We start from the raw sequence: 13,975 nt of genomic DNA, 5'->3' as shown, positions 1-13,975 counted from the left end.
CAGCAAACAAATTACCCAATCTTCAACCCTAGCAGACTCTGACCCTTTATTACCTACTACTCGTACTACTTTATCTTCAACCCTATCACAACAAGCACATCCACAATTAGGGTTTTACTTTACTGAGCTACCTTTTTCTTCTAGGTAAACTCGATCTCTAAATATTTCTCAATTAATCATCCGATCTGTGTTCTATCTTAATATTTGTTGATAAATTTGCTTTGATTTTGTTCACTTGTGATTATTTAGTTTGTTATGAATGAAATTTTTTTTGTTGTTGCTAAAAGCTCGCCGTTTCCGATGTATACATGAATAGATACGGGTTTTATATTTATCTTTTGTTTATATAAGTTTTATCATTTATTGCATAGCTCAAGTTGTTAAACTTTGATTATATCAATGGATGTTTTTCTATTCGTAAGAACTGTATTCAAGAATTACTTTTTTTTTTTGTTTTTTTTTTTTGTTGTTTTTTTGTATTTTTTTGTATTTTAATAAAATATATTTTCTGTGAATAACCCTGTTTAATATCACAAATACTTTGCACAGATTACGGTATGCTGTTGTATTTTTTGCACAGTTGATTAATAGTTTATTGTTTCATGTGGTCGGTACTCTCTAATAATTTATTTATTTTTGTTTAAGTACTAATTTTATAAACAAAACAGGACACGAGCCCTTTTTGATCATGTAAATTTAATCTAGTTTATTAAAACAAATTATCTATAGTTACGAAAATTACATTATGTTATAGATCTAATCCTTTTTATTCGCAGTCAACTAAATTTATTTGAGTAAAGATGAGGTATATAAAGATCCATAAAGCAAACCTTCAATGGCGTCTCATTCAACATAATCCAATCACAAGAGTTATCTATATGACGTGTTCGTGAGCTTTAAAAACAAAAAACAGGTAATTAAGATAATTTTTTTACTTTGCATGTGTTTATTTTTTGCTTGTATATTACAGTATTTGTTTGTGTTTATTATTTTTTGTTGCAATTTGAGATTAGTTTTGTTAAATATATTACTTAAATGATAAAGAAGCTACGTTTCATTAGTGCATCGATGGCGTATCAATTCTCAAGTTATAGGGTACGTGTTTGAAAATAAATACTCCGTAACTTTTAATATATCAACATTTTTTTATTATTCATGCTTACATAAGTTAATGTTAACCTTTAATATATATCATCGTATATATTGATATCGTTGAAAACTTTTTATGAAGGACATTATGTAACGACCCTGGAATTTCCAACGTTATTTTATTAATAATTATTATTATTAATACGCGTGTTTAAACGAATGTACGTTATTACATTTACATGTTGCCATGATTGCCCGAACTTGACTTTTAAGTGCCCGAAACGTCTTTGTGACACCCGGAACTTTCACGAATAATATTTTTAGATATTATTTACATTCATGATTAAATTTATTAATCATTTTAATTAACTAAGGCTATTAGTTAGTTACTTGGGCTTTAATTGGTTTAACTTGTGATTTATTTGAACTTGGGCTTTGTTAGTGTAATGGACTCATGTTATTGGACTTTCAAGCCCACCCTACATTATTAATGGACCCTTTAGCCCACTCTTTCAAAGTGTAAGTATCAATTAAATGGTGACTAGTTAGTTTGTAAGGATTGGAATCTAGTTATGTCTTAATCCCCATGAACAACCACCCATTAACCACCTTTATGAAGCTTTACATTCTAGTAACCAACAAACAAACTCCTCCTTCCAAAATTCTGCAGCAAAACCGTGAGCCTAGGGTGGTTTGAAGGGCATTTTGTTTTCAAATTTTCATTACTACTTACTCATAAATCCTCTCATTCTCACACACATTCATTTGCTCTCAAACTCCTTCTCTCATTTCTCTCTCAAGTTGTAAGTAGCAAGCTTTAAACTTCTCTTCTTTTCTTCAAACAAAACCAACTTCTTATCACATCATCATCATCATTCTTTTGTTTAAATGTTACTTGTCTTTGATTACTAGTTACTTGAATCTTGTTGTTGTTACTTTGTTACTTATTCTTGTTATTACTTACTTACATGTTTAAGAATCAAACTCTTGAGTTTGATTCTCCATAATATCTTGTATTTTTCAAGAACACAAGAACATAAACTCACTAGTTCATGATTCTACATTTATTGTTTCAAAAGTTGCAAGTTCCATGTGTTGATTAAAGACATACTTGAAGCTCATGAAGTAAACTTTAAAGTTTACTTTCTAAAGATCAAACTTTGGTTTGAATCTTTAAAGTATGAACAACCATGAACCTTTTCTTGTTTACTTAGTTACTTCTTCATTTTATGCACTTTAATTTCATGTAGTTAGTTTATATGGTCAAGTACTACAAGTTAGTCTTGATCTCATATCTCTTGAACAAATTAAGTTAACCTTGAAAGTTCAAGAACACACAAATAAGTTTTCTTTAAATATAACTTTGGATCTAGACTCTTGAGTCTTGGATCTTCAAGATCAAACTAAGAACTATGTTCTACTACTTATGATCTTGATTAGTTAGTTAACTTTCAAGTTTAGAGTTCAATATTTCTATTATAGTTCATGTAAGTGTCAAATCTAAGACCTTGATGCAACTTTGGTTCATCAAACTTCATACAACTCTTAAGTGAGTTGTGCTTCATGTCTTAGACTTGCACATGGGTTATGATGGTCAAGACTTGGTTAAGATGATGTAGATACATCAATGAGTTGTACACTTGAAGCTATATGCATCAAGGATGAGAACCATGATGAACATCAAGCACCAAGACCACCGGAACCCTTTTAAACTCACCGTTCTGTCCAAAAGCTACTGGTCTGGTGATTCTGTAACAGACCAGTAGACCTGGGCTGTTCTAACCTTGATTTTTAGATAGATCTTTTCGAGTAGATAACTTTTCATATAGGACTCGTCTTAATCCGAGTTACGGTTTAGGATTTATGGCCCTCCGATTGTTACTATGTCCTTTAACGTTGTGCAGAAATTTCTGACCTACTCGCACTTAGACCGTCGCCACGCTCAAACGAAGACGAGTTTGCTTCTGTAAATTTTACCACAAGGGACTCATATACGGAGCCATGGCCACTGGTCTCACCTTAATTCAGTAAGGGTAGAGGCCGTGGTGACTGACTGAAGTCAGACTTTGTTTTAAACTACTTTCATAAACGAAACCTACTTTACGCCTTTTGTTTAATGATGAATGATGATGACCCTTAAGACCTTAAATACATACTTTTAAACCTATTAAGACGATTTACTGACTTAGTACTATTTGACTTAGGTTGAGGACCTCGGACCGTTTACTTGCACACCTTTCCCGACTACTACTTTACCGCTACATATCATTGTGAGTTATAGCATTCCCTTTTTACTTTAACTTATTTTGGGAACTGAGAATACATGCGGATTTTATGTTTTACATACTAGGCACGAGTACTTAAACTTATATATGTGTGGGTTATACAACGGCAGAAACATTCCCTTTAGCTCGGTAACGTTTAATCATCGGTTTTTGAACCGTGAACGCGAATCTTAGATATGGATCCATAGGGTTTGACATCCCCACTCGGACTAGTCGCGCTAGCATTTAACGAGTGTTTAATACTTCGTAAACATACGCACTTGCCAAGTGTACTTTCAGGGGGTATAAACGTTAAGTTAGTTACCAAGTGCTCACGGTTAACATATACTTTATCATACTGTTTTGAAACGCTCTTTGTAGCACTGAAATCTCGTGGCCTACCTTACATACTGTTATACTTAAACTATAGCTCACCAACCTTTGTGTTGACATTTTTAAGCATGTATTTCTCAGGTGCTTGAGGTTGCTTTCGCTGTGTACTAGTCGTGCTGTAGAACCCGCTGCTTAGAGTTGTTATCGCATGACTACTTATCTTGCATTCAAACTTATTTACTTTTGAAACTATGTTATGTAACGACCTTTGGGGTCACGTACACTTATTTATTTGCTTCTACTTAGTGAAGCATGCTTTTGAAATGTAAAACATTTGATGTCGGTTATGACATCACCTTTTTATCGTGAATGCAACTTCTTTAATTACAGCATATAGTACTTAATCTTGTAATGATCCTGTTGTTGATGATTCGTACACGATGGTTTTGTACGGGGCATCACATTTGGTATCAGAGCATTGGTTGTAGGGAATTAGGTTGCATTAGTGAGTCTAAGACCGACCCGAGTAGGATTCACTAATAGGACTAATCTACAACTTGCTAGTTTACTTGTTTCCGCTGAACTTACTGCATGCTGCTGCTTACTTTTTCCGCTATATGCCGTATGCTACTACATGATTTCACTACTGCATGATGCTACTTGCTTTTGATTGCCTGCTACTTTCATACGAATTACTGTTATTGCCATGCTAGTTACCGTTATACATGATTTAAACTGTTGCCTATTATTTGCTTGCTTTATGACATACTGACATGAAAAATTTATTTTTCCTTGTTCAGATGTCGGATGTTCCACCTGCTGGCATTTCGGGCAGTACAGACTCAGACCCCGTCGCCCTACCTACTGCTACACCTGCTGCTGCTACTGCCGATACACCGGCCCCGACACCCACTAGTGATCCCGGCGCTTCTACTTCCGGAGCTGGTACTAGTGCACCTGCCCCAGTGTCTGCTCCCGGACCCTCGAGGTCACAACCCCGCATTGGTGGTATTGAGATCCCCGCGGAGTTCGGGGAAGGGCCGTTTCGTAACCACATGCGCACGCCTTGCCGACGCACTCCCGACAGACGTTTAGTCGTGATTCCGCCAGGCAGACACAGACAGATGTTCGCCGCCTTCGGACGCTTCGGATTACCAGCTCAGCCACCAGTGTCACCACCACACGATTCGGATGACTCATCATCCGCCGATTCTTCATCATCAGACGACTCCAGCGATGATGAGGATCCTGCTGATAGACCTATTCAGGCACCCTCCACCCCGTCGAGGAAGCGGTACCGTTTCGACGGCACCGTCATTCCAGGGGTGAATGGAGGTCGTGCTTTTACTGACGCATTTGGCCATCGTCGTAGGGTTACTGCTCGTAAACGAGTTGTGCCATACCCTGCCGACCCACAGATACGTAAGGTTCCCCGTTACGTATTGACTATTCCTGGAACCGTACCACTTAGATTTAGATACGGACCACTTACATCTAGGGACGTACCGTCTACATCCGGAGCCGGACCATCTACATCAGCACCACCCGCCTCACCCGCCCCACCTGCACCGCCTGCCCCACCAGCTCCCTCTAACGAGGAACTGATGAGGGAGATTGAGACTCTCCGAGCTCGAGTCACTGAGCTCGAGGAGCAGTTGGCTCGAGGAGCAGTTCACCCGCCTTCACCGTAGGACTTTGTATTTAGATTTCATGATGTAATCTAGCTATAGTTTCATGTATTTCATATGTATTGTACGAACTTATTCAGATGTATGAAACTTATTATTATTAATGAATGGAACTTTGCGTTATTTAATTCTTGCACGATGTTCTATTTACATTGCTGTACGATGATTCTGTGGTATTTGTACCTAGATGCATTATTTAATAACATGTGATGTTTTGATTCCATGTTGGTCACTATATACTGTATTATTACTACTTGCATACTGGATTTTGACTTGAGTCAAAATTTTTGTTTAGAATACCATGGCTAACGGAAGATCCACACCTACCGCCGCCCAGATTGAGGACATGATCAACGAACGGGTCGCTGCAGCCTTAGCAGAAAGAAATCTCGAAGCTCCACCGCCACCACCACCGGTTATTCCACCCGTTCGAAATGGGTGTACATACAAGGAATTCCAGAGCTGCAAACCGCATAACTTCAGCGGCACCGAGGGACCAGTTGGTCTCACCAGATGGTTCGAGAAACTTGAATCAGTATTCCGAGTTAGCAACTGTTCGGAGGACAATAAGATCAAGTTTGCATCTTGCACGCTATCTGACGGCGCGCTAACGTGGTGGAACACGTTAGCTCAAGCGAAAGGTATCGATGAGGCGTATGCTACGCCATGGGAGGAATTTAAGGCGGCTATGATTGATGAGTATTGTCCGAGAACCGAAATTCAGAAGATGGAAATTGAATTCATGCAGTTGAAAGTCGTGGGAAACGATCTTAACAGTTACAATCGTAGGTTTTTGGAGTTAGCATTAATGTGTCCGACCATGGTCACCCCCGAATTCAAGCGCATGGAGAAATACTTTTCGGGACTCCCTAAGTCCATCAAAGGAAATGTCACCTCATCCAAACCACCGAATGTTCCCGAAGCAATGCGCATGGCGCCTGAATCAAATCATCCTTGACGAGCCGGAGAAGGCTAAGTTTGAAGCCGGTAGTAGTGAAAAGAGGAAATGGGACAACAACCACAACCACAACAACAACAACAACAACAACAGGGGAGAAACTACGATCAGACCCCCGCCAAGAGGCACAACAACGGTGGAAACCCTAATCCCAACAACAACACCAACACCAACCCGAACTACAAAGGAACCTTACCACAATGCAAACGGTGCTACAAACACCACACTGGGTATTGCAATGTTGTTTGTGAGAAATGCCAACGGGCTGGGAATATCGGAAAAGACTGCAAGGTCACCACTTTGAATGGGAAGCCGAACCCCACAGGGCCGAAGAAGTGTTATGAATGCGGGCAGACGGGCCATTTCAGAAACGCATGCCCCAACAAGCGAAAAGACGGAGGACCACCCCGAGGTAGAGCCTTCAATGTTAATGCAAGGGATGCACACGATAACCCCGACTTGGTGACAGGTATATTCAAAATCAACAATCTTTTAGCTTCTGTCTTGTTTGATACTGGTGCGGATAGAAGTTTCGTATGTAGACATTTTTGCGATAAGATTAATTGGTCATTAGTCCCGTTAAAAGAGGGTATGCTTGTCGAGGTCGCAAATGGAAAACTTGAAAAGGTTGACCATATTAGTCGTGGAGCTATTATCAACATAGCTGGTGCAGATTTCGAAATTGATTTGATACCTATCAAACTGGAAAGTTTTGACGTGATCGTCGGTATGGATTGGTTGAGCAAGATAAAGGCCGATATAATCTGCGGAGATAAAGCACTTCGCATACCACAAGGAGATGGCGAACCACTGGTTATCTATGGAGAGAGATGTACCTCGAAGTTGAACCTCATTAGTTGCGTGAAAGCGCAAAAGATTATGAAGAAGGGACGTTTTGCTGTCCTAGCACATGTGAAAGTGGTAGACACTGAGGTGAAGAGCGTGAACGACGTTCGAATTGTGAACGAATTTTCCGATGTCTTCCCAGAGGAATTGCCTGGATTGCCGCCGCAGAGAGCCGTAGAGTTTCAGATTGATTTAGTGCCAGGAGCTGCACCTGTAGCTCGCGCACCTTATAGACTCGCACCTTCCGAGATGCAAGAATTACAGAGTCAACTACAAGAGCTACTTGACCGAGGATTTATCCAACGAAGTTTCTCGTCTTGGGGCGCACCTGTTCTGTTTGTGAAGAAGAAGGATGGATCCTTTCGTATGTGTATCGACTACCGTGAGCTCAACAAATTGACAATCAAGAATCGGTATCCTCTTCCACGAATTGACGATCTTTTTGATCAACTACAAGGATCGAGTGTCTACTCAAAGATCGATTTGCGATCCGGCTATCACCAGTTGAGGGTGAAGGAAAGTGACGTGATGAAGACTGCATTCAGAACCCGTTATGGTCATTATGAGTTTCTCATGATGCCATTCGGTTTGACTAATGCACCTGCCGTGTTCATGGACCTCATGAATCGTGTCTGCAAGCCTTACTTGGACAAGTTTGTTATCGTCTTCATAGATGATATCCTCATCTACTCTAAGAGCGAAGAAGAACATAAACAACACCTCCGATTAGTGCTTGAACTCTTAAGACAAGAACAACTTTATGCTAAATTCTCCAAGTGTGAATTTTGGTTGAAGGAAGTACAATTTCTGGGTCATGTTGCGAGCGACCAGGGTATCAAAGTTGATCCCGCCAAGATTGAAGCCATCAGCAAGTGGGAGACCCCCACTACTCCAACGCATATTCGCCAATTCCTAGGTCTCGCCGGTTATTACCGAAGACTCATCGAAGGATTTTCTCTGATTGCGCGTCCTTTGACCGCACTGACTCACAAGGGCAAGAAGTTCATTTGGGAACCCGCACACGAATCAGCATTTCAAACTTTGAAGAAGAAGTTAACCACCGCACCTATCCTATCACTTCCTGAAGGCAGTGACGACTTTGTTGTTTATTGTGATGCATCGAAGAGTGGTTTTGGTTGTGTACTGATGCAACGATCAAAAGTTATTGCCTATGCCTCCCGCCAATTGAAGATTCACGAGCGGAACTACACTACACATGATCTTGAACTTGGAGCCGTTGTCTTTGCGCTTAAATTGTGGAGACACTATTTGTATGGAACTAAGAGCACTATCTTCACCGATCACAAGAGTCTCCAGCACATCTTTGATCAGAAGCAACTGAATATGAGACAACGTCGATGGATCGAGACGCTCAACGACTACGATTGTGAACTCCGTTATCACCCTGGCAAGGCCAATGTTGTAGCTGACGCTTTAAGCCGAAAGGAGAGGACGGCACCTCTTCGTGTTAGGGCTCTGAACATCACCATCCATTCGAACCTCAACAGCCAGATCAGAGTAGCCCAAGTTGAGGCTCTCAAGGAGAAGAACATATCTCACGAACATTTGAACATACTTGTCTCTCGATTCGAGGTTAGGGAGTCTGGACTCCGATGTTATGCCGGAAGAATTTGGGTACCTCTTTATGGAGATCTACGGAACCTTATACTGGATGAAGCACACAAATCGAGATATTCGATTCACCCTGGAGCGGGCAAAATGTACCACGACCTTAAAGAACAGTATTGGTGGCCGAATCTTAAGAAGGACGTTGCGACTTATGTTGGTAAGTGTTTGACTTGCTCGAAGGTTAAAGCCGAGCATCAGAGACCTTCTGGGTTACTTCAGCAACCGGAGATCCCACAATGGAAGTGGGAAAGGATAACAATGGATTTCATCACCAAGCTACCAAAGACGGTGGGCGGATACGATACTATTTGGGTTATTGTTGACCGCCTTACCAAATCTGCACACTTCCTAGCGATGAAGGAAACTGATACAATGGAAAGACTTGCTCAACTTTACATTAAGGAGGTTGTATCACGACACGGTGTACCTTTATCGATCATCTCCGATCGCGATCCCCGTTTTGCTTCTAGATTTTGGCGTTCTTTGTAAGAAGCCATGAGAACTCGTCTCGACATGAGCACTGCTTATCATCCCCAGACTGACGGGCAAAGTGAGCGAACGATTCAGACCTTGGAGGACATGCTGCGTGCATGCGTCATTGATTTTGGAAAGGCCTGGGAAAGGCATTTGCCACTAGCCGAATTCTCGTACAACAACAGTTATCACTCGAGCATTAATGCCGCGCCTTTTGAAGCATTGTATGGCCGCAAGTGCCGATCTCCTATTTGTTGGGCCGAAGTAGGCGAAAAGCAAATCACCGGACCCGAGGTAGTCCACGAAACGACGGAGAAGATTGCTCAGATTCAAGCTAGACTTAAGACTGCCCGTGATCGCCAAAAGAGTTATGCTGATCTTAAACGTAAGGACTTTGAATTTAATGTTGGTGATCGTGTAATGTTGAAGGTTGCACCTTGGAAAGGTGTGATCCATTTTGGAAAACGTGGAAAGTTGAACCCACGATACATTGGTCATTTTGAGATCTTGGAACGTGTTGGACCCGTTGCTTACCGATTAGATCTACCAGCACAATTGAGCTTAGTTCATCCTACCTTCCATGTGTCAAACTTGAAGAAGTGTCTTGCTGCACCCGAACTTATCATACCACTGGAAGAACTTACAATTGACGACAAACTCCACTTTGTGGAAGAACCTGTTGAAATTATGGATCGTGAGATCAAAACTTTGAAACGCAACAAGATTCCGATCGTCCGAGTACGATGGAATGCCAAACGAGGACCTGAGTTTACTTGGGAGCGAGAGGATCAAATGATGCGAAAGTATCATCACCTTTTCCCGACTCCTCCATCAACCTCAGCTTAAAATTTCGGGACACAATTTTCTTTAACAGGTGGGTAATGTAACGACCCTGGAATTTCCAACGTTATTTTATTAATAATTATTATTATTAATACGCGTGTTTAAACAAATGTACGTTATTACATTTACATGTTGCCATGATTGCCCGAACTTGACTTTTAAGTGCCCGAAACGTCTTTGTGACACCCGGAACTTTCACGAATAATATTTTTAGATATTATTTACATTCATGATTAAATTTATTAATCATTTTAATTAACTAAGACTATTAGTTAGTTACTTGGGCTTTAATTGGTTTAACTTGTGATTTATTTGAACTTGGGCTTTGTTAGTGTAATGGACTCATGTTATTGGACTTCCAAGCCCACCCTACATTATTAATGGACCCTTTAGCCCACTCTTTCAAAGTGTAAGTATCAATTAAATGGTGACTAGTTAGTTTGTAAGGATTGGAATCTAGTTATGTCTTAATCCCCATGAACAACCACCCATTAACTACCTTTATGAAGCTTTACATTCTAGTAACCAACAAACAAACTCCTCCCTCCAAAATTCTGCAGCAAAACCGTGAGCCTAGGGTGGTTTGAAGGGCATTTTGTTTTCAAATTTTCATTACTACTTACTCACAAATCCTCTCATTCTCACACACATTCATTTGCTCTCAAACTCCTCTCATTTCTCTCTCAAGTTGTAAGTAGCAAGCTTTAAACTTCTCTTCTTTTCTTCAAACAAAACCAACTTCTTATCACATCATCATCATCATTCTTTTGTTTAAATGTTACTTGTCTTTGATTACTAGTTACTTGAATCTTGTTGTTGTTACTTTGTTACTTATTCTTGTTATTACTTACTTACATGTTTAAGAATCAAACTCTTTAGTTTGATTCTCCATAATATCTTGTATTTTTAAGAACACAAGAACATAAACTCACTAGTTCATGATTCTACATTTATTGTTTCAAAAGTTGCAAGTTCCATGTGTTGATTAAAGACATACTTGAAGCTCATGAAGTAAACTTTAAAGTTTACTTTCTAAAGATCAAACTTTGGTTTGAATCTTTAAAGTATGAACAACCATGAACCTTTTTTTGTTTACTTAGTTACTTCTTCATTTTATGCACTCTAATTTCATGTAGTTAGTTTATATGGTCAAGTACTACAAGTTAGTCTTGATCTCATATCTCTTGAACAAATTAAGTTAACCTTGAAAGTTCAAGAACACACAAATAAGTTTTCTTTAAATATAACTTTGGATCTAGGTTTTTGAGTCTTGGATCTTCAAGATCAAACTAAGAACTATGTTCTACTACTTATGATCTTGATTAGTTAGTTAACTTTCAAGTTTAGAGTTTAATATTTCTATTATAGTTCATGTAAGTGTCAAATCTAAGACCTTGATGCAACTTTGGTTCATCAAACTTCATACAACTCTTAAGTGAGTTGTGCTTCATGTCTTAGACTTGCACATGGGTTATGATGGTCAAGACTTGGTTAAGATGATGTAGATACATCAATGAGTTGTACACTTGAAGCTATATGCATCAAGGATGAGAACCATGATGAACATCAAGCACCAAGACCACCGGAACCCTTTTAAACTCACTGTTCTGTCCAAAAGCTACTGGTCTGGTGATTCTGTAACAGACCAGTAGACCTGGGCTGTTCTAACCTTGATTTTTAGATAGATCTTTTCGAGTAGATAACTTTTCATATAGGACTCGTCTTAATCCGAGTTACGGTTTAGGATTTATGGCCCTCCGATCGTTACTATGTCCTTTAACGTTGTGCAGAAATTTCTGACCTACTCGCACTTAGACCGTCGCCACGGTCAAACGAAGACGAGTTTGCTTCTGTAAATTTTACCACACTTAAGGGACTCATATACGAAGCCATGGCCACTGGTCTCACCTTAATTCAGTAAGGGTAGAGGCCGTGGTGACTGACTGAAGTCAGACTTTGTTTTAAACTACTTTCATAAACGAAACCTACTTTACGCCTTTTGTTTAATGATGAATGATGATGACCCTTAAGACCTTAAATACATACTTTTAAACCTATTAAGACGATTTACTGACTTAGTACTATTTGACTTAGGTTGAGGACCTCGGACCGTTTACTTGCACACATTTCCCGACTACTACTTTACCGCTACATATCATTGTGAGTTATAGCATTCCCTTTTTACTTTAACTTATTTTGGGAACTGAGAATACATGCGAATTTTATGTTTTACATACTAGGCACGAGTACTTAAACTTATATATGTGTGGGTTATACAACGGCAGAAACATTCCCTTTAGCTCGGTAACGTTTAATCATCGGTTTTTGAACCGTGAACGCGAATCTTAGATATGGATCCATAGGGTTTGACATCCCCACTCGGGCTAGTCGCGCTAGCATTTAACGAGTGTTTAATACTTCGTAAACATACGCACTTGTCAAGTGTACTTTCAGGGGTATAAACGTTAAGTTAGTTACCAAGTGCCCACGGTTAACATATACTTTATCATACTATTTTGAAACGCTCTTTGTAGCACTGAAATCTCGTGGCCTACCTTACATACTGTTATACTTAAACTACAGCTCACCAACCTTTGTGTTGACGTTTTTAAGCATGTATTTCTCAGGTGCTTGAGGTTGCTTCCGCTGTGTACTAGTCGTGCTGTAGAACCCGCTGCTTAGAGTTGTTATCGCATGACTACTTATCTTGCATTCAAACTTATTTACTTTTGAAACTATGTTATGTAACGACCTTTGGGGTCACGTACACTTATTTATTTGCTTCTACTTAGTGAAGCATGCTTTTGAAATGTAAAACATTTGATGTCGGTTATGACATCACCTTTTTATCGTGAATGCAACTTCTTTAATTATAGCATATAGTACTTAACCTTGTAATGATCCTGTTGTTGATGATTCGTACACGATGGTTTTGTACGGGGCATCACACATTAACCCTTCATTTACTTAATTAAATGATGATTATTGTGCTTTATTATTTTTATAAATATTTCGATAGCATTTCATTTATTTCTTTGTTTTGAATAATGGACACGGCGATAATGGGTGTCCATTACTATGACAACTATTGTATTTTGAGTTTTGATTAGCAATTGTTGTATGTAGATAAATTTGAATCATTAGTTATTATACTTTATGCCTGGCGAACGGATCGGTTTGGGTCGGGTTGGGTCGAGACCCATATGGGTTTGGGTCCGAAACGTGTCATGGGTCGAAACGGGTTAGAATTTAAATGGATCATACAGATTGGGTCGGGACCCGGGTTGGGTTGAGTCTGAGTGGTTCGAGACACAACGGGTCGGTTCGGGTCGAGAGCCATTTTTTTCAATAAAATTAGTTTTAAATATCATTTTTATTATTTTTATTTTTATTATTTTTTATTTTATTCTGAAAAGTTACATCGTGCAACTAAAATTAAAAACTTTACAGCTCGACCCGTTGGACCCATATACAAGACCCGTTGGACCCGTCTCTATTTCTTGGACTTGGTGGATTTGAACCCGGTTGACCCATTTCTTATTTTTTTTGTAACGACCCTGGATTTTTCAATGTTTATTTATTAATAATTATTATTATTAATACGTGTGATTAAACAAATGTATGTTATTACATTTGCATGTTGCCATGATTGCCCGAACTTGACTTTAATTGCCCGAAACGTCTTTGTGACACACGAAACTTCACGAATAATATTTTTAGAGTATTATTTACATTCATGATTAGTTTTATTAATCATTTTAATTAACTAAGGTTTTTAGTTAATTACTTGGGCTTTAATTGGATTTATTTGTTAATTAAGTGAACTTGGGCTTTATTAGTGTTATGGACTT

The 13,975-nt window shown here is 39.1% G+C and overlaps 1 protein-coding gene across 1 annotated transcript; it reads left to right on the top strand.

Moving 5' to 3' along the window:
• Positions 1-13,417, top strand: LOC139875797 (uncharacterized). Its single transcript, XM_071863092.1, has 4 exons — positions 1-144; positions 777-913; positions 4,487-5,320; positions 13,235-13,417. The coding sequence occupies exons 3-4, from the start codon at positions 4,487-4,489 to the stop codon at positions 13,415-13,417; spliced, it is 1,017 nt and encodes a 338-aa protein (XP_071719193.1). The 5' UTR covers positions 1-144; positions 777-913.
• The last annotated feature ends 558 nt before the right edge of the window (positions 13,418-13,975 follow it).

Source organism: Rutidosis leptorrhynchoides, chromosome 11, assembly GCF_046630445.1.
Source record: "Rutidosis leptorrhynchoides isolate AG116_Rl617_1_P2 chromosome 11, CSIRO_AGI_Rlap_v1, whole genome shotgun sequence".
NCBI lineage: Eukaryota > Viridiplantae > Streptophyta > Magnoliopsida > Asterales > Asteraceae > Rutidosis > Rutidosis leptorrhynchoides.
The sequence above is the reverse complement of the archived record's forward strand: the minus strand, read 5'-3'. Positions and strand labels throughout refer to the sequence as shown.

Coding starts and splice junctions, on each gene's coding strand:
- LOC139875797 (XM_071863092.1), top strand. CDS start 4,487: ATGTCGGATGTTCCACCTGCTGGCATTTCGGGCAGTACAGACTCAGAC. Junction 5,321..13,234: donor TTGAGACTCTCCGAGCTCGA/GTCACTGAGCTC, acceptor AGTTTTGATTAG/CAATTGTTGTATGTAGATAA.